The following is a 27,056-nucleotide window of genomic DNA, read 5'->3' on the forward strand; positions in this document are numbered from 1 at the left end:
TGTGATAGCCTGGGACCTGAGAGCCAAATCCTTCTTCCACTGCAGTAGAAAAAATTTTTCCTGTATACTTTAAAGGGAACAAATCAGTTTTATACTCTGGAAAACATATAAACAAAGTATCCACAAATGGTTACTAAAACTAAATGAAATGTACTTTTATAATGTCTTAAGAACCATTACAAACTGAGACTGGCAAGCCTTGTTAGAGTTCTTTCATTTCAGTTCGACTATCATTAGCAAAACCCAGTAAGACGGATTGTACCGGAAGTAAGACTTCACTGTTGTGGGTTTTTTCCCAAAATATGGATTCTGTTGAAAGTGTAGCAATACTATTTCATGCTCTCTTTTAGTAACCAAAGTTTCATGACCCTATCTGTAACCTTAAAAATTTAATTTAAACACAAGTTGACTTAGATAATCTACGTATGTCTTTCAAAACTCTACTAACCTCTGTGATCCTGCTTTTACTGGTATATTTGACACAAAAAAAAAAAAGAAATCTCATTATCTTTAATAGGAATACACTCAGGTCCATAAGATAAAGGATTACTTTCTATTCTTATTACATTAGTTGTTCATTGATATAAGTTCAACAAGCTCAACATGCATTTAACAAAACAGCAGAGCTGACTCAGAGCAGCAGTGCAGTGCTAAGAAAACTCAGTCTACAAATTCCACCTACAACATGAATGGTCATATATTTCCTTCTTTGCATGATGTGCTTAGAGATTTACATCATGGTTTGAGTATAATAAATTTATTATCCTTTACAGAGTTGTTCCCTTATGAAGTATTCATTTGTAAAGCATGAATTTTGTATACAGGACTGCTAAAAACCATGGAGTAGACATATTTGCTTAGTAGTTTTATTCTTTTTTGCAGGTTCTATAATCATATTTCATCAACTGGTACAACAAAACATACCTACATATAAAAACCAAAACAAAGAGGGCTTGTTGAGCTTGATGTATGGTAAATCTATTTGGTTTATTCTTGTTTTATTGTTAAATATTATATTGCATTTGTTTAAGCAGACATTGTGTATATTGTGATTTCTAGCATTCCACACACAGCAGCTTATTTTTTTTCCCTTTAAATATGGGAAATAAAAATGGTTCTAGTTTGCTATTAAAAAAAGAAATTGAGAAAGGGTACTGCTATATTACATGGCCCAGGAAATATTGGCTGCATGCTCTTTGGCTTTCATCCGTAGAACTGCAATGCTGGAGGACCTCCTTTCAAACTCTGGCTTGGTTTCAAAAGCATGTCCATTGGTTGCCCCAGAAAGTAATGAGTCAGTGAAAAAATTATTGAGGGGCACGTGGCTGAACTGATTCTGGTGGTTTGAAAAGCCTGTGTAGCCAGAATCTGTCCGGGGTGAATGGGAATAAGGTGTCATACAGGAGGACGTATCTCGTGGCAGCATGCAGGAAGTAACCACAGAACCGCTAGCCGCATTCCCTGCCCACAGATTGTTCTGAATCTGGAACATATAAAATTAATACAATTAAATTTAAGTAGTTCATCTTTTGTTTTCTGTAGTGTTTGATTTCCTCTACTTCACATATTCATTATTAGTTCTCTTCTAAAACAAGAAACAAGTACTTAACCAATTCTCTGCAATCATGTTAGAAAATAGCACGAAGTGATCACATGAGTCAAAATACTAGATTCTTCACTTAAGAGCAAGGGCTGATGAGTCATATTCCTTGCTCTGTCATCCATTTGCTCCATGGCTCCATACGTGATGTTTACCGTTGAACCTCAGGATACCATCAGCCCATCCAGTCAATAAACTTAGCGGAAGCACACAATTGACTTCAGAGAAAAGGTGTCAAAAGAGTGTAAAAGATCATAGCTGTTTTCACCATAAAAACTTCTCCTCATTAGAATTCTTACTGTAATGGTAGGAAAGAGTAGAAAAGGGTGAACAAAACAAACCATTTTGGATTTCTCAAGTGACAAAGCCCAACAAGTATTTGCAAAATTTAATATTGAGAAGCCTTGCATAATTACTTTAAAACAAATTAAACCATAAAACACAGGAATGACTGATAATACATTCAAGAGTTTTGCTTCTTTTCTACATTCAGGAGTTATTCAAAAGTTTTGAGATAAGATTTCTTTTCATTAGATTTTTAGGTGAAATGATACTTTGAGGGCATTTCCGTTTCAGCTCTCAGCCTTAACAGGCTTCACTGTGCATCCCTGGAAAATGTTGCATGACAGACTAGGACACAAACTTTGCGGTTACCAGCAATGCTCGGATTAACCATGTAGTCAAACTTTGATGTATAATCCTTTCTATACTTGGCAGTCACTTAAAGCTTCATTCTGAGTCTCAGGCCTTCAATCGTCTATGTACAGATGCTATTTATGGGTAGGTGTTTTTCACTTATTTGTTACTAGATAAAGAGATAGGAAGATTTTAAAGACCTAGTATAAGTCAGTTCTTGTCATTATCTCAGACTGTGCAATTTTTTATTCCTGCCTTATTCACTTTGATTTAAGAAAACTTCATACTCAGCAGCTGGCCTTCTGTTCTTTAACACTCTCTACTCTCTATCTCTTTATGAATATTACATGGATATGATATAATTTCTCACAAAGTCAAACTCCCTCAGTCATTTCTCACTTGTGCACACCATTATACAATATACAGCTTTGTATGTCTTCTCCACTTTAACTTATATCTCTTTCCTGAACGCTGATTTTTTTTAATGTACAAATAGTATCATGCAAGACATTTTTAGCCCTCATTCACAGCACAGAACTTGTCAGCCAGTAACTATATCCTTTTATTTGTTTTACTTTGCTAAATTTGTCTTCATCCCAAAAATCTGTTGTCTGTTCAGTGTATCATTGCTCCGATGCACTGTGATTGAGCCCACATGTCGTTGTTCTCTGCTATGTGTTGAAGTAATTGCAGTTAATCTTCGGCTAGCACTGTAAAGTGAATTCCCACTTCAGACTTAATTTTACATTCATGTTCCAAATTCATAGACAAAGGAATTTTGACTTTAAGATATGGAGGTTATCTCTCTAGCTGACTGATTTTTTTCTGCCAAAGTAGAGGTCAGGGGAAGTAATGAATTATGACAGACACACACATACACACACACAGAGAACGAAAACATGTTTCTAATGCTGATGAGTTGGATTTTTTTCCCGTTGTCCTATCACTTTGCAACAGCACATACTCACCAAACCACCAACAAACTAAAGTAATAAATTATGGTTCGCTGAACTCATCTAGCTGAGATCTATTGTAGATAGCAAGGATGAAACAGTCTTATTTTAAAAGTTAGTTTTGAATAGTTATATTAGCGAGGTCACCAGGAGCTGACAAACTAATTTGGGCTCCTTAGAAATTCCAACAGCAAAAAAAGAACCAGTAAATGCACCGTTTTTGTTTCTTGCAGAAGCCTCAGGAAAAGCCATGGTAGCAACACATCTCACCAAACTCCTGGTCTGCTCAACTCCTTGTTTACACAGACATTCATTTGTGCAGTCATACACAATTCCACACACACTTGTGAATGGAGCTTGCTTTTTCACTCACACATACACATAGCTAGTTAGGTATATCTCAGGCATCTGCTCATGTATATTTTAGCTGGTCTACTGAGAAGTAAAGGAGTGAGAAAAGTGTCTGGGGAAGGATATAGAGGATTTTTCCTCTTTCTTGTCAGCCTCCTAAAATCTACATGAGGAAAGAGAATCTAATGAGACTTTCAGAACTTTCCAGTTCCCTCTACCCTTAATCAGTTTTCAAAAGACTGAAACATGAGCCCATGGAAAACCCTCTGTATCTTGGCATGATCATCAGCTGCCTTATTACTCCTTAATTAAATTACCTGAGACAGTTTTGACTTATAATCAGACAAATTTACCCAGGGAGGAACTAGTTAATCTATGCAGTGTCTAATACAGGAGCTATTTTTGAAGGAGTTTATAATCTCCAAAGTTAACTCATCTGTGACAAAGTCTCATTTATCTGAAATTTCTTTCTAAGAAATGTTGTGCTGAATGCTGCAGTCATCCAGACTGCACAGATATAATTATGGGAAAAATTTTCCCAAAAAATCTGTTTAAATAGGAACATGCACAAATTTACCTTTAATACAGTCATGATGGGAAGATTTCAAAAGGTTTAGAGGCTCAGTTTGAAAGTGCTCAATAACCTATGTGGTCTGGAGGAATCGCAAAAACACCCTTTACTTCCATATTTAGCAGTTTGGTTTACAGTAAACTAAATTTAGTACCATTAATTTTCTTGATATTTTTTCCTAGACAAATCTCTTTCAATCTAGCTTCAGTGAGATTACACAGGTGTAAACGAGAACAGAATTCAACTGCAAATCCTAAAATATTCCAATGTCTTGTTAAGGAAATATGTGAACAAACTATTAATTCCTAAAACTTTCAAAGGGTTGTCCTAGGTTTCTTCCTTAGAGGTAGGAATCCAAGTTAGTAAACTTAACTTCAGGAATACCATAGGATGCTAGAAAAGTTTTACATGAGGCAATTATATTTTCCAAAAGAATGTTTCAGTCATATAAATTTTCTATTCATTTTAGTTGGTAGAGTGACTTCACTTTTTATATTAGATTTTCATTTCTTAACAAGGAATTACAACATAAATATCTTGTAGTGAAATTTAGGTGCAGAAGGTATTCCTGTATTAAAAATAAATACAGTAGTGTTTCACAATAAGTTAAAATTATGAAACCTTCTTCTGGTATGTTAGAAGGAAAAGGGACATTATGTACATAAATTTAAAGAAAATATTTTTCCTCTTAAAATCTTGTGTGATCCATGAACTATATAAAAGGCAATTCAGAGACTGTGAATGAGGCTATACATACAGCACATCTCTGGTTTCTTTTAACATCACAAACAACTTGAGCTTTGCTCTTGTGGTTACCATGAAATTACCAGAGCCCTTCGATATATTTACCTACTGTATGTTTTATACACACATACACGTGCACACACCCCCTTCCTGATAGAAAAAGAAATAGGATTTCATAGCTCTGACAAGAACATAAGGGAGAGTTATGGTTGTTAACACAGCTATGATATCATTTCCTAAACACATGACCTTCTGCTTGACACTTCGGAGGAAAATAAGCTGAGGTAATTGGTCATCCCACTTAGTGTCATTGCTTTTTTCTGTTAAACTTTCAAGCTCCTTGAGCTTCAGCCTTTTTATACAGCACCTGGAGAAATCACATAAACTCAAGTCTCAAAATTTTCTGAGTTTTACTGTCAGGTTCTCCCATCAACAAATCTCTTCACTCCTTATTTGAGTCACCTACCTATCCAGACTGGAGTCTGTTTCCAGCATACACACATGTGAGCACACTACTTCTAGTTGAGTGGACACATATTTTACTCTTCACATGGGAAACAAAATTCTTATCTCTTTTAAGGTCTCTAAGTATTAATAAATTATCATTGTTATTATTATATTGCATAATAAATGTTATGTATGTTAATTATATTACTATAATTCTGTTACTATAATTTCTCTAATAAGTAATTAGAAACTACACATTTTCTCTGTTTTCAGGGTGTTCCCGGACACTGCAAGGAAAACAAGAGCAGTACTAACTTAACATTAAGAATTTATGTAATTACATAAAACTTGAATATCAGACTGATTTGCTAAATTTTTGTCAGTCCTCTTCTGTATGAAGAAACAATACCAATTAAATTAAATGTAATAGCTGTCAATAGCTCAAAACTGCTAGTTCATAATTTATTCAGCTATTAGTTGTTCCATCAGCACAATTAATCTGCTTTTTTTTTTTCTTGCGTCCTCTTAAGAACATCCAAAATATAGGTAGAGATTTGCTTGTACTTCCCAAGTTTATATATTCTCAGAAGAATTTAAACTGAAAAGAACCTCTGGGATTATTATTCCAAACCTTTGCTCACAGCTAACCTTGAATTTAGATAAGGTTACCCAAGCCCTATCCAGTCATGTTTTGAGTAGCTCCAGCTACAGTTTTTCATTAATTTCTATGGGCAACTTGTTCCAAAGCTTTACCACTCTCATTGTATTTTTTTATTATTTATATCTAGACAGACTATTTCTTGGTTTAATTTTGTAGGAGCTCTTGGACCTACTGAACTCGTGAAGGTCAGCTGTACTGTGTTGGGTTCAGGTACATAAGAGAGAGCTGCAGCACACTGTTCTCAGTGCATAAAATGCTACTTGGTCCATGGTAGTGAGAGACTTAATAATACAGCTCTAAAATATGTGGTAGACCCATTCAGTCCATACACTTACATTTGGTGAACAAACAAAAAATCTTGTCATTTGATTCCATGTTTAAACAAGCTTGTTAAACTGAAAAATAATGTAGGATTTGAAAAGTCATCAAGCTTTCATTCTTGTATGGAATGCTTTGTAAACTGCTGTAAATTCTCCCTACTGCAATCTCAGGGCCAGTTATCATAAGAATTAATTTTATTTCACATTTATGATAAAGACAAAACTTTATAGTTTGAAAAATACTATTAAAAAAAACTATCTCAGAAAAAAATGAATATATCCTATAATTAAGCCCAAGTAAAGCCACTCACACATTTAAAGAAATACATGTTTCACAAGAAAACCCATAGAACAAAAAGCTGAATGTTGACACTATGAGGAGGACCACATACAGTGGTGGTTTACAACCAAGAAAAAATAAGAGTGCAGTGCACAAGCTACTTTGTGTGTGGAGCAGACACCACCCAAAAAGATTAGAAGTGTTGCTCTTGCTGAAAGATCAGCCACAGCAAGGCAAGCCAGCACACATGCAGCAAGCCACATACCATCCAGGTGGTGGCTCAGCCTGAGCTTCAGGCTGTCACAGCTAGACAGCACAAGTGTGTGACAAAACTTCTTTGAAGCTTGTTCAGATATGTCTCCCACATCTACTCCTACCTCATCGGTGTACCCATAGCTATGACCTTGTTGAGCTATTGTGATTAACTGTCATTTATATGTCTGCTATAGTTAAAAGAAATTTTAAGTCCTATAACATGTGATGTCTAATATATTCCATATGAGCATTTAATTGGAGCATGTAACTGATCATTGCTAATGAGGATTACCCATAGGCACTAAAGCTAGGGCGAACTGCAATGATGATCCAAGGATTTAGTACTTAACACATGTATACTGAAATCACTTCTACACTCTTTGAGTGCCAAAAAATCATGCAATGCCATGCAGTTCAACATATAATTTGATTTATCAGTCTGGTGGATGGAAGGCAAACTTCAGCCTCTTCAGAATGCTGAATTTCTGGATTTCAACATTCTCCTTTCTTTCTACATCTTCTATATCATCCCAGTTCCCATACTTTTAAATTACTTTCGTCTCCTTAGGACTCCCACCTGCTCTAGACTTGGTTTTTCCAGCCAAAACAAAAATTTAAATTCTATCTAACTCTTGCCTGCATTTTCAAGGAAATAAAAAAACCCAAACATTTAACATGTGATACTGAGAAGGAAAGTAGAATGGTGTGCCAAAATGAATTCTTTTAAAAGAACTTAGAAGAAATGAACACGATTCAAAGAATAAGCAAGAAGGAGAAAAAATGCAAAGTAAGGAAAGAGCCTAGGTGGGGGAAAAATGTTGCCCCTTACTTCTGCTTTTCAGTTATACAATTTAATGCTTATTTACATACTGGTGCACTTGATTATAAAGATAACATCTTTATAAATTTAACTTATACGGGGAAAATTGGAAATCTGTGTTATAATAGTGTAGGTTTTTGATCAAATTTCACTCTTCAGTGTGAATAAGGAGGGGGTAAAATGAAATTTTGTCTCAGGTTTTTTGGTGCCTTGCTACTTCTCATGCTTAAGCATCAAATCTGAGGAGATCAAGTACCTTTGTAACAGTAGCCTTCCCACTAACAGGATGGCAAAAGTAGTGAAATAAAGACCAATAAGGTAAGAGAATTATAAGGCTAAAGAAGCTTTTTATTGTTCCTCTCCCAATACATCATATATAGATCCATATAAGACAACTACAGATGACTGCAGTTGAACAAGACATCAGAACTAAAAAAACATTTTTAAAGATCATCTTGTCTTTTTTATACCTTATACTTTAGAAAGAAAAAAATAATTGTTCAGATTTTTGCCAACTATATAAAAAAAAAAAAATCTAGCCTAAAAGTCCCTTCTGTTAAGTTTCCTAAATACAAATGTCTAATATTTATCTGACCACAGCTGCCTACTGTGAAGGGTGCATCCTTCTTGCAAATCCTGCTCATCAGCACTCCAACAATGTTTTGTATATTCTGAGACATCTTTAATAACACTAGACACTGTATTTAGGTGATTGAATTAAGTATTGCTTGTTTACTAACATTTACTGAGGTGAGTTGAAGTAAGATTTCACTTCCTCATAAAGTGAATCTTCATTCCCCACTGATGGTAAGATGTTCCCTCTTAACTTTCATACTGTCGGTAGAATATTGCTAATTAATAAGGCTCAGACTGTCTGGGATATTTGTTTTAATCAGTAAATTATTTTCTGAGTGCACTTAAGATGACAGACCACAGTGTGCTGCATCTGCAAGAGAAGCTTGAAGTTCAAGTATTGAAACTAGTGAAACTGAAACCTTTTACTAAAATGAATGAAAAGCACTGTGTATAACATTTTCCTAGAAAAATCTGGTTTTCAGCATAATGTTATTAAAACCTTGAAAAAAACATGTGAATAACTGATGATTGTGCTACAATATTGCACTAACTACCCTCCTTTGTAATCCATTATAATTAATGGAAGATGTATGCATGCAGAATTTGAGCAGTTCAGGAGATACTGAAATTCTTGGCAGAGAGATGAACAAATATTTTACACAATAAGCAACAACTAAAGTCAATATACTGTAAAAATAATGAAGGTTAGACTGAAAGAGCAATGCAAACAAATATGATCTCAAAAAAAAAACCCACCCAAATTATTATTATTTTGAAGATAAAGATGTGCAATTTAATAGCAAAATTAGACTGGATTATAGAAATGGGTGTTGGACCAAACCACCTCCAGACGTCCCTTCCAACTTCAACCTTCCTCTGTTTCAGAGCCAAACTTCTATCTGAAATAAGTTGAAAGAATCATTTTCCCACAGGACAAACTATTCAGGTTTATATAGTCACAAAATGCATAAGAGCATCATGTTCTTAATTTGTATTTGATGAAGATAATTGGTGAAAAGACTAAGCAGAAGTCTCCATGACACCCTCTGTTGACTGCAAGAGACTGATGCTTCTGCTGGAATGCAAGTGGGATGTGTTTTGTCAACATATCCACGGTGCGACTCAGAGAAGAAAATCTTCAGGCTGCAAATCTTTATAATGCACACCAGAAATTCACATTTGTTCCCATTCCTTCTGCCACACAGCTGTAAACATCTCATCATGGTTTCATCCTTTTTCAATATTCATCCTATACTTTTTTCCAGCCACAGGGAATCTGTTTCTCCCTGGTTTAATAAAGGCTTCATAAATAAGCTCTAGTGATCTGTGTTCCACAGTCCTGAATTAAAACTATTTATTCAAAAGTATGGTAAAGCTTGTCTGATATTTGTTTATTTCACTGTCACAATAGGAGTGCTTGTACTCGGGTGGTGGGGGGAATAACAGTAAAGAAAAAAAAAGATATTTGATTTTTTTTCTTGCATTAACTACAATGAAATAATAGAATTGTCTGGGAAATCAATCTATGACACTAAAATCAAACATGCAGATAATTTTAAATACCTCTTTCTGCCTGAACTGTGGGACAGATTGATGAATTTATAGCAAGTCATGTACTGTATATTTATTTTCCGTAAGTAAGTCGTTCAAAATTAGATATCTAGTTCAAAACATTTGAATTTAGTGCTGCTAATGGTAATTGTGTTTTTAAAAGAGATTTTTATTTTCTCAAGCATTCTCACTGGAAATACTATGTATATTACACAGACGCAGTTTTTCTGAAGGTAAGGATTTAAGAATGCGACAACTATAAAGAATTACCACCAGGTTAGCAAGAACATGAATTTTTATTGAATGCTCTGTGATAATTACCTGGATACTAATTCATATTCCAGCATACAGCAAAGTATCCACCTTCTTCACTGAAGAGTAAGGTAGCATGTTTTTGTCATGTAGCCAAACTATGCATGCAAGCACTCAGCTGAAATAGCCAATGTAAAGAGGACTCAGACCTTCATTTAGCTCCTTGTTCCTGTTCTTGAAGTACACTACAGTACAACACAAATTTCTTAAGCAGGTGACTAGACTCAGGTACATGTTTGTGCCTCTGTTTACCTGCAGAGTGTTAGTCTGTGTTTGTAGGTGAACACAACATATTTGTGTTTATGAATACATTTTATATGTGTATACATTTTAGAGATGCTTGATTTAAGATTATGGGACCAACATTTGCATTTCAATTCCTATTTTTAAGAATTTATAAATTAATAATAGAAAGCTTTGCCAGGTTGAAACTCTGTTATGTCATCAGTCTAGGAGATAATTTTTAACAAAACTGTAAATAGAAATGCAGTGAACTCACTTATCTTTTTAACAATCTGGAAGTATAGAATAGATATTTTATTGGGTTTAGAATTTTATGGCTTACACACATATTATCAAATAATTTTAAACTGTGGGATTTTTGAAAAACATTAATTTTAAAACAATAATTTTAAGTTCTTACCAATGACATGCATTATTCCATTTTCTCTTGCTAATGAAACTTCTGTCAATTGGGAAAATTTGCAGATGACATCCTACTAAAATTACAAGATGAGCTCGCAGACATAAAATTTAGTCTAGAAATCCCAAAGCTTATACATGATTCCTTGTATGATTTGTTGTGATGTTACAGATAAGGCAGAAAGGCTCTCAAAAGAGAGCTGAACACCTTGAGTGAGATCTGTGAGTGACCGTGCATCTCTCTCTTTGTAAATCTACCTAAGCATACCTAAGATCTTTTTGCACACCTTTACCTAGGTAAGTCTCAAATAAGTATTGTGTCCACCTAATTAAACACAGAGTGTGTAGTGCAGTGGTTGCTGATGTAATTTGGGTTAATGCACTATTACACTATAAAATAAAAACAGGTTGAACTGGTTATGTCCATGTTCTGAGCTAATGGAGCGCAAAGCAGCTCCGGCCCAGGCACCAAACCTAGTAACGTGCTTCAGGGGTAAAGCACTTTAAGCTGCGTAGATGACACGTGGGCCAAAAACCCCTGGTTCAAAGCTAATCACGTTCATAGAATCATAGAATCATTAAAGTTGGAAAATACCTCCAAGATCCCCAGGTTCAACATTTGACCAAACACTACTATGCCAACTAACCATAGCACTAAGTGCCACATCCAGTCATTTCTTGAACATTTCCAGGGATGGTGACTCGACCACTCCAATGCTTAAGCACCCTTTCAGGGAAAAAATTCTTCCTGATGTCTGACCTGAACCTCCCCTGGCACAGCTTGAGGCTATGTCCTCTTCTTCTGTCACTTCTTGCCTGGGGGAAGAGGCCGACCCCCACCTGGTTACAACCTCCTTCCAGGTACTGGTAGAGAGTAATAAGGTCACCCCTGAGCCTCCTTTTCTCTGGGTCAAAAAAGCCCAACTCACTCAGCTGCTCCTCATATGACACCCTCCAGACCCTTCACCAGCTCTGTTGCTCTTCTCTGGGCAAGCTCCAGCACCTCAATGTCTTTCTTGTAGTGTGGGACCCAGAAGTGGACACAGTACTCAAGGTGTGACCTCACCAGTGCCGGCTAGAGGGGGAAATCACTTTCCCTAGTCCTGGTGGCTACACTATTTTTAATACAAGTCAGTATGCTATTGGCCACCTTGGCCATCTGGGCACACTGCAGGCTCATGTTCAGCTGGCTGTCAACTGGCACCCCCACGTCCTTTTCCACTGGGTCACTTTCCAGCCACTCTTCCCCCAGCCTGGGGGAATGCAGAGCATGACCAAAGCAAACCCACATAGAATATAAGCATATTCCTAAGGCTAGTAAAGATTCTGCTACTTAGTGAAGTAGGAGAGCAACAAAACACCAGCAGTGGAAGGGATCCATGGAAGATATTTTGCTTTGTATGGTGCTTTTTTTTTTTATTAATTATGTGGTAAAAGCAGTGGGAAGCTTTTACATTACAAACAATGGCTTCAGAATAAAAGTATTCAATGTACTAAAACAAGCAAGCAGAAAAACAATAGCAGAGAGTGAGGCAAGGCAGTAGGACTGGAGACCAGAGACAGAAGATTATAGCCTTATTACACAGTATACCTTACAGTATGCTAACAGGGAACTGAAAAAGAATAAAACAAATTAAACAAACTACAGCTGTCTAAAAGAGCAGTCTTGTCTCTCTACCTCCCTCTCCCAGCCATATATATTCAACTTTGATTGCACATGGCTATAATATGCTTTCATGCTAGTAGAAGACTTGTTCTATTTAATGGTCTGTCAAGGTCCATAAAGAAATGGTGCATGTTTACTATATCAGAAAGAAGTTGTCTAGAGATCACATAGTTTATTCCTCATCTTTGCAAAGCATACAAGACCAGAATTATTAAGACAGTTGCCAAATGTAGAACCAAAGTACTACTTGGTATGTGTCATACCTGAGGGTAGCTGTCAGTCCTTGGAAGAACAGATATATCATATGTGGCAGCAAAATGGCTCTTAGCTTGCTGGATCTGACCATAGCGTTCTCTTTTCCTCCATTTTGCTCTTCGATTCTGGAACCAAACCTATAGTATACAAGGAAGCAGTCCTAATGTTAACTCAATTACATACTGTGCAAAGAATTTTAGAAAAAAAACAAGAGATTTTGGACAGTAGCTTTGAAAATTTCTGTTTATCTAAGAAAGAGCAATTTTCCACCTGAGAACTGATTTCTTGCGGTTTCAATCTTGTCAATGTCAAACCTGCTCAAGTTATTCCTGTCTATTTTAAAAGTACATACTATTTTCTTTCTATTAATGGAAAAAACACAAAACCAAAAAACCCAAAACAAAATCAAAAACAACAACTCACTTGAGAAAGATCAGTCCATAGCAAGTCAAATTGTAACGAAGCTTTCTCTTAATTTCTTATGCCCGCTGACTTGCTATGACTACCCATAATCTGCCTCTTAGAGGTGTACATAATCTTTATTAAGTGCGGTAAAGAAAAGGCAGAAAAAACTGGCACCAGGACAGTAAAAACTGGCACTGCAGGAAAGGTTTCTATAGGGAAGGCTTAAAAGGCAGGAAGAAAATAAAAATTCACCATGACACAGACAGTTTTAAAAACATTGTGACTTTTTTTCCACAGTGTTGTTAGGTGATATCTCTTTCTGATAATGGAAAACTAAAGAATTGTATTTTACATTTAGACTATGAAATAATTTGGACTATGAAATGATTTAGAACTGAATGCTTTCTTGTCAACTAAAAGCTAATTTCTTTATGCTTGAATTTCTTTATAGCCTTTGGACTGTTCTCTAATATTTTGAGTGTCGGGTGTTTCATCAAAACCTATTATTTACACATTTCTTTCTTTTACTGATATCTGTCATTGTCTCATGGTTTTCAAAATTTATTTTTTATTTCAGACAGTTTAGTTTGGACTGGTTAAGACTTATGTTGATAAAATAAAGGAAGTGCTAAGAAAAATAACACTGTATAAAAGTAATATCCAACAAGTCTTTATTGTTCTGGTATAAGCATATTCATTACAGCTTTTTTAAGAAGTCACTCCACTATTTTTTTAAAAGGAAACAATGTGATTGGTTAGTCTTCCTGTTAAATTGATCATGAATCAATTTTGATATATACCTACTTAAACAGAGGCTTTTTTTATAGACAATTCCTGTATTTTGAGGGATATTTTCTGATCCCAGATTCTGGGATAGTTAAAGTAACACTGTTACATAATTCCATTCTTGCATTGATCTTTGGAGAACTCAACTGTCCTTCGATGCTGCTTAAGCAATCAGGGCATAGTTTTGCTCATTTTAATTCTCAAGGACATGTTGCAGATTTAGTATGTGTAATCTTTCAAAATGTACTCAGCAATCAAAGCAAGTCTCACGCATGTAACTCCTGAGTATATATTGTTAGGGACTTTGCTGGTCAATTTGTGTTATTTATGATGCCTGAGGTTAAACAAAAAGAAAAGAAAAGGAAAAAAAAAAATTCTCCTGTGTCCACAGGAGTCATCAGGGACAAGATAAGAGAATTTAGTCATGAGTCTCTTTCATTGAAAAAAGACCTTGACAATCTCTTTAAAATGGGTACCAATTACTGCACTGATATGCAGCAGGAAAGAGAACAACTTAGATAAATTAGATTCAGGTTGGCTCTCTCTGCATGTGTGCAGGACAAATATTAAATTGGATGTTGATGAAATGGCAGTGAAGGGAACTGTGGGTAAGGTCTCCAGCTGATCACTGTGCTAAACTAAATCAAACAATTTGCTTGAATTTATAGTAACTAAACAAGAAAAAAAAGCACACATTTTTTTCCTTTGACAATCCCCCAAAATGTTTCTGTTTACACCACTGTACTAGAAACTGACTCTTGGCAGAGATAAAGTAACCATTTGCCTCCACAAAGCAATGTAGAAATCTGCAGCTTGTTATCCTTGAATTGCCAGATGCTTGCCTCTAGTGACGTAAGGCCTTTTAAATTGCTTAATCTTGTGATGGAATACTCCTGTTACTCTGGATAGAAATGATCACCATATCCTTTCATATTTAGCATAAGAGAAATGCAAAGATCACTTATCTTTTAAGAAAGGGAAGAGTATTTTTAAATAAGAGAGAAATAGAAATGTGTGAAAGTCTAGTACAGACATATATATTTTTCATTTACTCTCTTTTTTAAATATTCTTGGCATATGAAGCCTCTAAAACTTAGGGGAAAAAGTGATAAAAAGTCAGTTGACACTGTAATCCAATTCTCCTCTCCCTGTTCTGACTATTAATTTGTTCTTGAAGTAGTTCTCTTAATTCCAGAATTATGCATTTGTTAGAACAGTGTTTTAATATTAGGTAAGCTTTTTTTTTAAGTCAAATTCAGAGGGAGAGGGATTGCACAGAGCCTGAAGAGTTAAAAGCCACTGAAATAAATTCTGTCAGCATTGCTGATATTGCATCAATGTAACTGAACACATAGTTTTGAACTCTATTTTCTGATGACAACAGTGAATATGATGTCTGGTTGAATAGACGTGAAAAGAACACTTCTTTATAAAATTAATTAGTTGACTTTGTTTCTGAAAGTGATCCTGATTTAATTTTAGTTTGTATGCATGTGCACTGGTATCTATTTCTTTATATGCACATGTGAGTATGTGTTTAATTACAAGTTGTGAAGTTGTTATCATATTCAAGTCACTAAATTAAAAAAATTAATCCCAGTCTGTAAGAATCAATGGGAGTGCCATTCTCTACATTGAAATGATGATTGTTACCAGAACAGGGAAGATATCTAAAATTAGGATAAACTTGCAAAATGTGGCTCATACCGTTTCCTTATGGAAGATCTCTATAAAGGGGAAAGGCTGCATTTCCCGGATACTTAGCTTCTTTTCTCACCATTACACATCTAAAGCTATAAATATTGTTGAGATTACTGTGCAAGCACATGCTGAGTGAATCACATTTGTACGCAGTGAAGATACTCATATAATGCACTAAGTGATCAACAGTATGTTTCATCCCAAAAACTAGAATAATGTTGTTCATCAGTTATGCAAGTTTAAAAAACAGCAAATGTTCCTCCTAATTTTGTGATTTCTAGCATCATTCCATACAACAAAGATGAAAGGATTGCTTCACACAGGCATAAACATATACACATTTATGTATGTGCATTTTCACTACATTGGATAGAAAAAAGGAATTTGACTACTTTTTAGACTGTACTTTTCATGCCGTAACACACACAGAATCCTCTGTGTCTGAGTTCTGCATCGTCATCAATCTGAACTACATGCAACAAGTCTCCTTAATGGGATCTTTATGTATAACAATTTACATATTTGCTGCCTGGTATTCTACAAGAGATCAAGACAGCTTTACTATTGATGATGTTTTCTCATCCTTTAAACAAGTTTCTAGAAGAGCAACACAAACTATTTAAAAAATAACAAGTTATTTTAGTACTGCAGCATAACAGCTCTTATCCATAAAGAAATAAAGCAAAATGAGCAGCTTACTTTAGCTTTACAGGCTTTTGTACAATCCCCAAGAGTGTCATTTACCAGTTCCTACAATACACAATTTGTCATGGAAATGCTGAAGTTTGTTTCCTACCTGGACTCTGGCCTCAGTGAGCTCTGTTCTCAGAGCTAGCTGTTCTCTTACATAGACATCAGGGTAGTGAGTTTTCTGGAATACTTTCTCCAGTTCCTCCAGCTGCAAACTGGTGAAAGTTGTTCTGTGTCTTCTCTTCTTACTACTGGAGACATTGCTGTCACACTTATCACCAAGTTCATCCAGGTCCCCCTTCTCCTGCATCCCTTTCACTGGAGACATCCTAAGATTGTTGCAATTGTCCATGGGCCTGCTCAGCTCTGTGTGAAGAGGTTGTCCTTCCACTTTAGTAATCCCGTAGTTCACTGTACACAAGATGGGTTAACAACTGGTTAATAACTGGCTAAATAACTGATTAAGGGGGCAGGGGGACAGGGGAGTGGGAGGGAGCGGGGGTGCACAGGGTGGGGGGGTTTAGATTCAGGAGTTAATATAAAACAGTTTCACAAGGAACATGATTCTAGGAGGCTGTGTTATTCCTACACGAGATCATGGAGGAGGAATTTGTAATATTAACCACAGACAGAATAAAATGCTAAAACACACTGAATTTTAACTGAGAATTGTATCTGAAAATATCTAAAAACCTTCAGAGTAAGGGGACTGCACAAGAGTACTTGGAGTACTCTCCCATTACTGCCACTGAAGTAGTTAATAATCCATGAAATTGGTGTCAACTAAAGTTGCACAGATAAGGAATCTTAGCCCAAAACATATTTTCCTAGAAGTGGCACAGACTATTGACAGATGTGCCTTTAAACTTGGAAGCAAATGGAAAAACATCTATTTTTATGAAAATACAAAATAACAGTGAAATAAACTAAATACCTGTAAACTGACAAATCAAGAAGCAAATGAAAATTAAAATTAACTTCACTTTACAAACTTAATAAATTCCATATACCTTCTCTTGGATTTGTAAAGTGGAATTGTTTCCAATTAGGTTTGTTATGGTTACAAAATACAGAGCATTTCTGCAAAATGTTAACTTATTAAAAGAGATTGCTTCATATACTTTGTATAAGGATTGAAGGAACTATATGTCTTTAGGTAAAACCTGAGTGGTAGAGATAAGAAATATTTTACTATAGGTTCTTAATAGGAAATGAAAATATTTCTTATTTTTTAATATTTTTACTTACATCACTGGAAATGTCATAAGTTATAGGATCCAAAAAACCTTTTTTTTTTTCTCAGAAAAAGGTGAAAAAAAAGGTTTAAAACTCTACAGAAATTAAAATCTACAAAGATGGCATGTAACACACTACAAGAAGCTTGCTTTGGGATTTTCCCACATTCTCAATAACGTTTTTTTTTCAATCCGAACTGATAGTAGCAAAAGACAATTTTTAGATATTTACCATCAACATATCATCATCATCATCATCAGATAGGAAATGCACCAAAGCCCTCGAGGCACCCATTAAATGAAGTAATTAAGAAAAACTTCAACGTATAAATCAATTTTCTGTAGTTGTTTTTTTTTTTAAGTGGCACTTGCAGAAATCTCTCATTATTTCTTACGAATTTTTTCATACAAAAAAAAAGCATGTTTTCAAAAAAATAGACACTTTTGTAACTAAATGAAGTCAAAAAAGTAAGATATTTTCAGTCACCTTATTGCAGCTGATCTTAACCACGTTTTCCAATTCTGATGGGAAATTATTTTTTAATTTTTTTTTTCTATATGCGATTTCCATCATGTTGGAATAATGAGGAAAAATTTTAAATGTATCAAAAATAAAACCTTCCACATTCACCTTGCCTATCGGCTAGAAAAATATAACAATTGATGGAATGTTTAACATTATTGTTTGGATTACCTACATCATTTTTCGGAAGAATCACCTTTACGCATTATTTGATAACACGGCAGAGAGAATCTCGCTACCGTCGTAGGACGATATTTGAAAGAAGCAAACATGACCAAGTGACCTTCCGTCCCCTTCCTGGAACGGCACTGGGGAGCCGGCCGTGTCTGGTGTCCCTCCGGCACCGACACCCGGGGATGTTTTTCCCGGGAGTTTGTTGGGTGAAAACGCCGCTGCCCGCAGTGGGGGCGGGGGTGCGCGGGGTGCGCCCCGGGGGGCGACCGGGGGCCGGTCGGGTGGTACCGGAGGGCGGCCGGGGGGCGGCAGTGCCCTTCGACACCCACCGGGACCCAGCGGCTCTTTGGTGCCCCGGGTGCGTGGGCTCGGGGTCGGGCTGGCTGTGCCGGAGTGCCCAGCGCCGTGTTCCTCGGCAAACCGTGCATTCTGGCAGAGACCAGGATGGAAGGCAGTAGCCAGAGGGTTGCACTGAAAGGAAAAGAGCTCTTTAAGTAGACAGTTGCCTTCCCTGTGTTGTTTTTTTTTTTTAATAATAATACTTTTACAATTTTATTTATTATTATTGGGTTTGTTATTGTTCTTTTACTACGACCTAACAGCCTCTCACATGCCTGCACCCAAAGGCTGCACAACTGCCTTTGGTCTCCCTGGGCAAGAGAATCCCTGCCCTCCCCTGTACATCTCCAGGAGGGAGAATAACTTTGGGATGACAACTCACCGTTGTCCTGGCAGGGTGATGTCCTCTCCAGTCTCACATGATGCTCAGTCCTTTGCAGAGGATTGAAGGCCTGTACGCATTTGCTGCCTGACGTTTTGCTATAAAAGGATTCATTGTCCAAAGTTTCCATAACGTGCTCCAAAGTGCCTCCTGCTCCCATGTAGAAGTCACTGTTCTTGCTTGGCTGGCTCTTCAGGGCAAACTTCTCGCTCAGAAAATCCATAATCATCTAAGGCTGCTTGAAAGCCTCTTCCCTAGACAGAGGCCGGACTGTGAACAAGGGAGGGAGAGTGAGTGGATGGGAGGAAAAGAAGGAGGGAGGGAAAGGCGTTCAGAGCTCAGGGAGCTGTTTTGCCTCCGACCCTTTGATTTGTCTTGTCTTGAAAGGGGGGACCCGAAGTTGCTCTTATATCTTGAAGCTCAGCAGGACTTCTTATGCAACCTCCCATTTCTAATGAATATGAAAATAGGCAAGAAGTCTAACTCCACCCCAGGTCCCTCAAGACCTAATCCCAACACAGGAGGGAGTTCCAGGCCCATTTTCGATAGACAGATCTGTTTCAGACAGACACTCACACACAAGCGTTAGGGGAGGGTGAGGGGAGAGAGGGAGGGAGGGAGGAAGGGAGGACAGAAAAAAAGGACATTTCCCTTCCGCAACTTCTTCACATTTCTCCAGGGATCCTCGCTTCTCTCCCTCTCCCCCCAGCTCCTCTAGAAGCTTAGAGTAAGATGATTTCAGGGGCACGTACCCTCAAGCAAAGGGTCTTTTTTAATCTATTTGACTGATACGTCAGTAGCTGCAGCCCTGTTCTCTGAAGCTGTAAAATTAAGAACTGGTGTTTCTTCTTTATTAAACAGCTCAGAAATTTGTCCGAGGGTTAAAGAGAGAAAGAAAAATTATAGGCGGTTGTTTGTGTAGGGAATGGAAAACAGAGAAACTTAAAACTAGAAATCTCTCACATCAGAAACCTGCCTAAAAGAGAGTTTGTCTGTTATGAAACAGACCTCATCCAGTCTGCCTCTCTGTCTGTGTTTGGGGGGGGTGTGCATGTGTGCAAAGCAGTTAAAATGGACCTTTATTTTAAATCTGAAATATCACTACTGAGTTGAAAAAAAAAATCAATTTCTAAATGAAAGTATTAAAAAAAAAAAGTCTTAGGTAATAAAATGAAAAAGAAATGAGCCATATATGGATGCATTCCTGTGGATATTGGAAAAGAAAGTAGTTTTCACACAAAGTGTGAACTTTGAAGTGTTGAATTCCATGGCCCTTTCCCACATTGACAAGATTTAAAACACAGTCGAGAGATAGGAGACTATTTCGAAAAGGGTACGAATTAAGGAGAAGAGCTGCTCCCTGCTTCCTCGTGAAAGGAGTACTCGGTGAAGTAAAGTAAACCCGAGACTTCAATCACTTCATATGAGTATTTCAGCATCGTGGGCCCGCGCTTGTTTGTTCTACTGAGGCTGTTTTAAAACCCAGTTCAGTGGGCCCTTCCCCCATTGGGGTGGAGAGGGGGAAAAGCAGCGAGGCGTTAATGAGAGACTGAAGCTTCGGTGCAGTAATGGCCATGGGAGCTGTGGAACGGCTTAGAGACCTTTCCCGTGAACCTAGCCAAAGGTGAAGGGAAGATCAGGTCCAACGTATTTCTCGGCGAGCGGCTTCCCTTCCTTCATCAGCCGACCTCTAATTTAATGTTCTCCCGGAGAAAGGGGTAGCTAAGTGAGGGATGCTTGTTTCATCCAGAGCTGCGGGTATCACCCGTCACGCGCACAACTTGCCCTTGCCTGTCATCTGTCAGAACCAGGCTGCCACCCCCGCAACTCCGTCCTGTTTCACAGCGTTACCTGCCGCCACCACGGAGCTGGGGTTGCGGGCGGCGCGGAGTCCCGTCGGGACAGAATGCAGAGGTGGTGCTCGGGGACTTGGGGTGGGCCGGTGTGTTTTGTGGGGTGGGGTGTCACTTTGCTCTCCTGTGGAGAGGGAGAGATGGAAGCGGTTCCCGTAAGCCTCAGGGAGACGGGAAGGTGAAGGGACGAGGGGGGCGACCGGTGCCCGCGGTGCGCGGCCAGGTGCGGCGGGGGGTCAGCTCCCTGCCTACCCGGGAGAGGGGCTGGATACGGTCCCGGGAGCCGCTCCAGGGACAGTTCCCGTCCCCGGATTTCTCTTGAAAACGACGCGTTTCCTCAGTGCACCTCTTGGAGAAACGCCTGCTCCGTACCCGGAGAAATAGATCCTCTCCCTGCCCCCGCATCTCCGTGTGCTGGCACTTCGGCAGTGTGTTTATAACTGTGCCTTGAAAGCACTAAATGCCTTGGGGAAGGGAAAAAAAAAAAAGACAGGGAGGGGGGGAAAAAAGGAGCTCTCGATGTCTTTTAAATGAAAGACACATGCAACGTTGTTGCAGCTTGCAATCCACTTTTATCCCAATAAATATCCCTCTTTAAAGACAGCTATTAAACTCCGGGATAGCCGAGGACGAGGAGAATATCCTGTGACCGTAAAAAACCCAGGGGCTCCCAGCAGCAGCAGGACTGTTTCTAGCGAGGCCGGAGGGAGCGCGGGTGCCCGCCACGGGGACACGGGTGTTCCACTGGCTGCGAGGAGCGGCCTGGGTGGCGGCGGCGCTCAGTCCCCCCGGGCTGGCCCGCAGCCTCAGCCCCAGCGTTCCCCCCCTTCCCAGGACGATCTGGCCACCCCAGCGGCGCTGACTCGCAGGGGGCGGGAGGCGCCGGCCTCGTCTGGGGACCGGTCTGGGGACTGAGGCTGCCGCGTCCTCTATGCTCTTCACCCCCTGCCCGCTCCGCTGAGAAAACACGACCCTCCCACATCATCTTCACCCCAGAGGAGACTCCGCTCGCTTGTCCTCCCGTCTTTGTAAAGCACACCCCGCCAAGATTAGCGCCGACATTTATATAAATGCGCTTACAATATCAGAGTATTAGAGCGCGACAAAACTTATAACGCGATCTTAAAATCCATCCCTCCTTCACGTGAAATACATAAATAAATGAAAATCAGAGTGGTTCCACATCACTGTTAGCTCCAGGGACCAAATTCTACTCTCATTCTCCTCTTTGCAACCCAGCGGACTTCAAAGGGAAGGAGAGATGTAACCTAGGGGAGAATTGGCGCCACGTATGGCAATCGTTCTCCTTAGAAGCTTGAAAACAGAAAGCTGACTTCAGCGGGCTAAAATTATTTGAGAGGGGTTGGACACATCCCGGGGGAGAAGGCGGCAAAGGAAAAAAAATTTTGTGCTGAGGTAAGACAGCTTTGAAAAGCATCTTTCTTCAGGGACCGACTCCCTCCGCCAGGCAGCCCGGTTATTAAGAGCTGCATGCAGATGTGCCGCTGTGTTTCCAGAGATGGAGTATCTCCTAAACCTTCTGTGAAGGGGTGTTATGTGTGATGGAGAGACATTTCGTGGCCAGAGGTGGTGTGAAGGAGCTTGCCCCTGCAGTGCATAGGGGCTTCTCCGAGGAAGCCTGTCCACTGGGACGAGCCGGCCGCGCATATCCCGGAAGGCTCCCCGGCACCACTGGGTTCTCCTGCGGGGACGGCGGGCTGCCCTCGCATTCCTTCTCTTCCTGAGATCCGAAGTTACAGAACAAGTGTAGGAATGAGGATCCCGCATAAATTACAAACGTCTCACTGCCGAAAAATCCAGGAATTTAGGAGAAGTATGCGAGTGCGGTGCCGGACCCTCACCATTCGCTTCTGGGTCCTCAGTCGCTGCTGCGCTGCTACTCGATGTGGCAGCTTCCAGCCCAAACTGGGCTACTGCCTGTTCTAGGGATCTCCTCACACTCTTGCGTTTGTTTAAATAAAGTGAGAACGGTATCAATACCTTCCAAATGCCCAGGAATCCGAATCCCCTCCCGTGTCTCCTCCCCATTTCTAATACCGGGTTTTAACTATGGGTCTCAGTACAGAAAGAAGATTGCTTCTTTTAAATCTGTTTTACACTAACGCTTCTCTTCCCTCCAGAAAAGTTACAACTCGAAATGTATTTGAGGATTGAATGAGAAGAAAGTCGTGCTACCTTGGACTGGCCTAAACGAATTTTGGGGGTACTATTCACCTTCCACATACGCAGGTTCCAGTTATCCGGGAAAATGGAAAGTGAAGCTATGAAGATGAGAGCTGGGTGTTCCCTCGGGGGAGGGTGGGGGGGGGATGGCCCCGCAGTGAGGGGCGGCTGAGGGCTGGTTATAGGGGAAGAAAGGAAGCGATGCGTTCTCTTGAATAGGATCAAACACCCCAATAGCCGCCGGGGGAAAAGGAAGGTTCCTGAAACACAAAGAGAACTGTCTATCTCGAAAAACAGGTGCTCAAATGGTTCAGTATTTTCACAAGCTCTCTGTTTTCCTTGTTGAGGCTTTACCTAGCAGCTCATTTCACGTTCAGATCCGGAGATTTTATTGCATGAGTTGGATGCAGGCTCCACAGAGACTGCCTGAGAAACCAGCACTTCGGTCTCCACCACGCGGTCCTAGGAACCGACCTGATCTGCGGAGGCGAAAAAAGGTGTAAAAAGACACTCCACGACTCGCTCCATATCTCTTTCCCAGTGGAATGTGACAAATTGCAAATTACAGATTCAACATCTAGCTTGGCTGAGTTATAATTTTCCAGACATCCTGTTTGTGAGAAGGATAATGCGAAATATTGTTGCTGCCAGTAAAAAGAAGTGCATTTCCTCTCAATCAACACTGAAAGAAGTTGAGTTTTGGGGACGGTTGGATTTCCTTTTTATTATTTTTTCACTATTATTTATTTTAAAGTATGTGAAGCATCACTATTTTAATCACTGAAAATAAAGATTATGTTCAGGATTTCCGCAGCTAGGCTGCAAAAAGGTCCCCTTTTAACGAACTTTCTTCCTAACAGGCAGGTTTTGTTCACCTGAGCAAATCGGTTCTGGTGTACGTGGGTAGCTTTAAGATTTTCCGTTTGTAGCGGAAGTGTTTAATTGACACTATTTGGAATGACTTTACCAAAAACCTGGGATATGTAGTTTCAGAGATCAGTGAAAGTGTAAGAGTAAGTCGAGTACTCTTCTAGTCGGTAATTTAAATTCTGTGTGGGCAGCAGAAGAGTCTGTCGAGCCCCGTTCACCTCGCACGGGGAAAGCGGTGTGTCGCGTTTCATTAGGTGGGCCTGAGCCTGCAGCCTTTCTCACTTTTCCAGCCAGGCTCGAGGTTCAGAAGTTCCCAAGTTTAGTCCACAAACCATCCCAAATGTAACGACAGCAATCATTTCACGGTTCCTGTAGTTTGGCGCTTTGACAGTACCTCAGCTGTTTGGAGGTTTTCCTGTGTGACATCTGCACGATCCCATGTCCCTCAAAGGTATATTCAGAGGGGAGAGAAGAAATTGATGAATAGGAAAGTTACCCCGTTAGGAAAGCACGATTGTTGTCAGAGCTAGACGAACCTCGACAATTTTCTTCTTCTGACATGGAGTCACTCTTCTTAAACCATCTAATATTTTTTTTTCAACACAAAATGGAACGAGATAATTTTTAATGTGCAGATTTAATCTTAGCCCCATAGGAAATCTCAGTAGAGATGCTCTATAAAAGCATTAATCTCTTATCTTGATCTAGTTAAAATTATAATGAATCCTACTTACATATGTGCTATAAAAACAAATCATACAAGAATTTAATCTATACTTCATTGGACTGCTATTGTAGCCCTTTATCAAGTTTAGAAAGGATTTGAAAGTTGGGCCATGAGACTCAAAGCCCTGTGCAGTTTGGCACTATCAAGAAGAGCTCTGCTCCTAAAGATACTTCCTGGATCCGATATATATATTCAATTTCCCTCCACTCCAACCTGCAATTCGAATAAGAGTAGGATCTGACTTTTCACGCGGGATATTAGGGAAGACAAGCGCAGACTTGCTCTGACTGCAGCCCTGGAGGAGGTGGCTGTCTCCCGCACTCACCAGAGGACAAACCTGCTGGCGGCGCCAGCCGAGTCGGGCTCCAGCAGCCGGAGCGGCTCCTCGGAAGCCAAATCCTCCCCACTCCCACTCCGCCGAGATTGCCTACAAATTATAGAGATATTCGCAAGGCAAAGACAAACACTGTTCTTCATATCATAGAAATAGACGCCTTAGAAGAAAAATTTAGAAGTGAAAAAGCTCACTAGTGGGTTTTGCAGAATGTTACGGGTGAACGGGTTTCTCCCCCTAGCCCCACCCCCGGAATTTATTTCCAAGGAGGGGACGCTCCCCCAAAGGAGTTGCGAGTTTTAAGTGAACAATTCTGACTAAATTACCCCTTCTCGCTCTCCCACCGCGAACCAGCTAAGCGCTGGACTGTCGGGCACCGAGTATTAGCGCATCTCTGCAACAGAGCAAACCAAAAGCAAGGCCTTCCCTGATAGCAGTTTAATTAGTAATGGGACAATACCGACAATATAAGGGCTACACTACCGTAGCCACCCGAGGCTCTGAATGTATCGAGGGGCCCGAAGAGTGTGTGGGGGGCTGCCTTGTCATCTCAGATTAATTGATTTCTTCTAAGGTATGAAATATGGGTCGATATTCTAGTTTCTAAGCACGAAGCTAAAGGAAGGTGTGAGACAGAAGGGAAGGGTAAGAAATAGATCCCTGTTCAAGTGGGAGGCACTAACAAACGGATGCATTGAGCTGCTTTGACAGAGACTGCCGGTTTTCAAGTCTACCTCGTTTAAAAGAATCCTTGCTTTTATGCGATGTGTGCTAGATCCGATTCAAAATGTATAATTCAGAGATGTAGAAAGCCACAGAGCAATTTTATTCCGGTCTTTCAGCACCGCCTCTGTACAGTCTCAGCCTTATTTTGTCACTTGCTGAGAGCTGCCTGTATCTTTTGAAATGCTAGCCTGCATTAAGGAGCATCTATCCCTGAGTCTTTAGACTCTCGCCCTTCTTACCAGAAACGGTTCGATGAATACAAAAAAGAACTTAGTGGTTAACCGATATGCTGCTAATATTTCATTCATGGGCGTCCTCCTCCTCCTCCCCCTGTTTAAAACTTCAGCTCTTGGAAAAACAACATATTTTAAGCTTTCCACACAAATATTGATTTTGGCAAATAAAGCCAGCCCCCAGCCTATGGTTAGAGACAGTCTTCTTTTTGTTTCTACCCTGGGCAATCAAAATTAATCCACTATATTACAAATTGCCTCGAAATATTTCACTTTTCCCGACAAAACCCGTACCTGGCATATGCCACCGCGGGAGACATTCTCCCTAGCCCGTTTGGAAGCTAGCTCTTTTTAGAGGGTATCAGGCAGTGATGGGCAGTCAGGAGGTGACATGACCCAGCAGGCAAATCTCTTATTTGTGTTTGCATTTGTGTTGAGGCAAAGTTTAAAATGTTTCATGTTATCAAGTAATCAGGTAAAGCGAAACTGGATAAGCATGAATCCCTATCTCGCCTCCTGCTCGCAGGGCAAGAGGTGCCGGCCAGGTGAAAGCAAGTCGCCCCTTGGACCACTTATCACCACAACCAGTGCATCCCCCCCCAAAGCAGGGATAAATCCTTCCCGCACGGCCCTGGCCGAGGCTCTGAACTTAACTCGGCACACGGCCAGGCTGTACATTACATAAAGGCAACAACTTCTCGAGTCATTACCTGCAATTAAAAGTCAATGAAAAAGGCATAAACATGAAGGGGCTGCATAAAATGCAGCTCTTTGCTCTTGTTTTGGGGGTTTGTTTTGTTTGATGCTTTTCTTTCTTTTCTTTTTATTTCGGTAATTTATTTTATTTTCAGCCAAAAGTTGCACAGAACTCAGTGGGGCTGAACCCGCACTGCAGAATGAAGCTGTCGCTCGTGAAATGGAAGCCAGTCTCTGTGCCGGTTTCCCGGGCACAGCCCCTCGGTGCCGCTCCGGGCTGGCATCGGCCGCAGCCGCTTGGCGCGCCGCAGCAGAGAACCTGCAAATTAAGAGTAAACTGTGGGGGAAGAGAAAAAACCACCAGAAATTACCACTTCTTGAGACTGCGCGGCTGATGTATTATCTTCTCGCCTTGCTGTGCTTTTTTAATCCCGCAGCGCGCCTTCTTTTCTCACAATAAGGACATCGTCGTTTAAAGGAAAATGTATTCAATCGCACAAATGGCAACGTATTAGGGAAATGAGAGTCAAGGTCACGGCTTAACTTGTGTTCTTGCAA

The 27,056-nt window shown here is 39.7% G+C and overlaps 2 protein-coding genes across 7 annotated transcripts in view; both read right to left on the reverse strand.

Annotated features, from left to right (window-relative positions):
• Positions 1–850: 850 nt before the first annotated feature.
• On the reverse strand, positions 851–19,239 carry ALX1 (ALX homeobox 1). Its single transcript, XM_027663325.1, has 4 exons — positions 18,876–19,239; positions 16,329–16,633; positions 12,649–12,777; positions 851–1,483 (listed from the first exon to the last, which is right to left on the reverse strand). The coding sequence occupies exons 1-4, from the start codon at positions 19,102–19,104 to the stop codon at positions 1,163–1,165; spliced, it is 984 nt and encodes a 327-aa protein (XP_027519126.1). The 5' UTR covers positions 19,105–19,239; the 3' UTR covers positions 851–1,162.
• Positions 19,240–26,665: 7,426 nt separating this feature from the next.
• LRRIQ1 (leucine rich repeats and IQ motif containing 1) overlaps positions 26,666–27,056 on the reverse strand; it is a 109,141-nt gene continuing 108,750 nt past the window's right edge. For 5 of the 6 annotated variants that reach the window (XM_027663385.1, XM_027663380.1, XM_027663355.1 and 2 more), the window contains one exon: positions 26,666–26,817. In XM_027663385.1, the coding sequence (XP_027519186.1) occupies positions 26,672–26,817 (146 nt within the window). In that variant the 3' untranslated portion in view covers positions 26,666–26,671. The remainder of the gene's footprint in view (positions 26,818–27,056) is intronic. The other variant, XR_003530909.1, reaches the window with a different exon arrangement.

Source organism: Corapipo altera, unplaced genomic scaffold, assembly GCF_003945725.1.
Source record: "Corapipo altera isolate COAL_440 unplaced genomic scaffold, ASM394572v1 1, whole genome shotgun sequence".
Lineage (NCBI taxonomy): Eukaryota > Metazoa > Chordata > Aves > Passeriformes > Pipridae > Corapipo > Corapipo altera.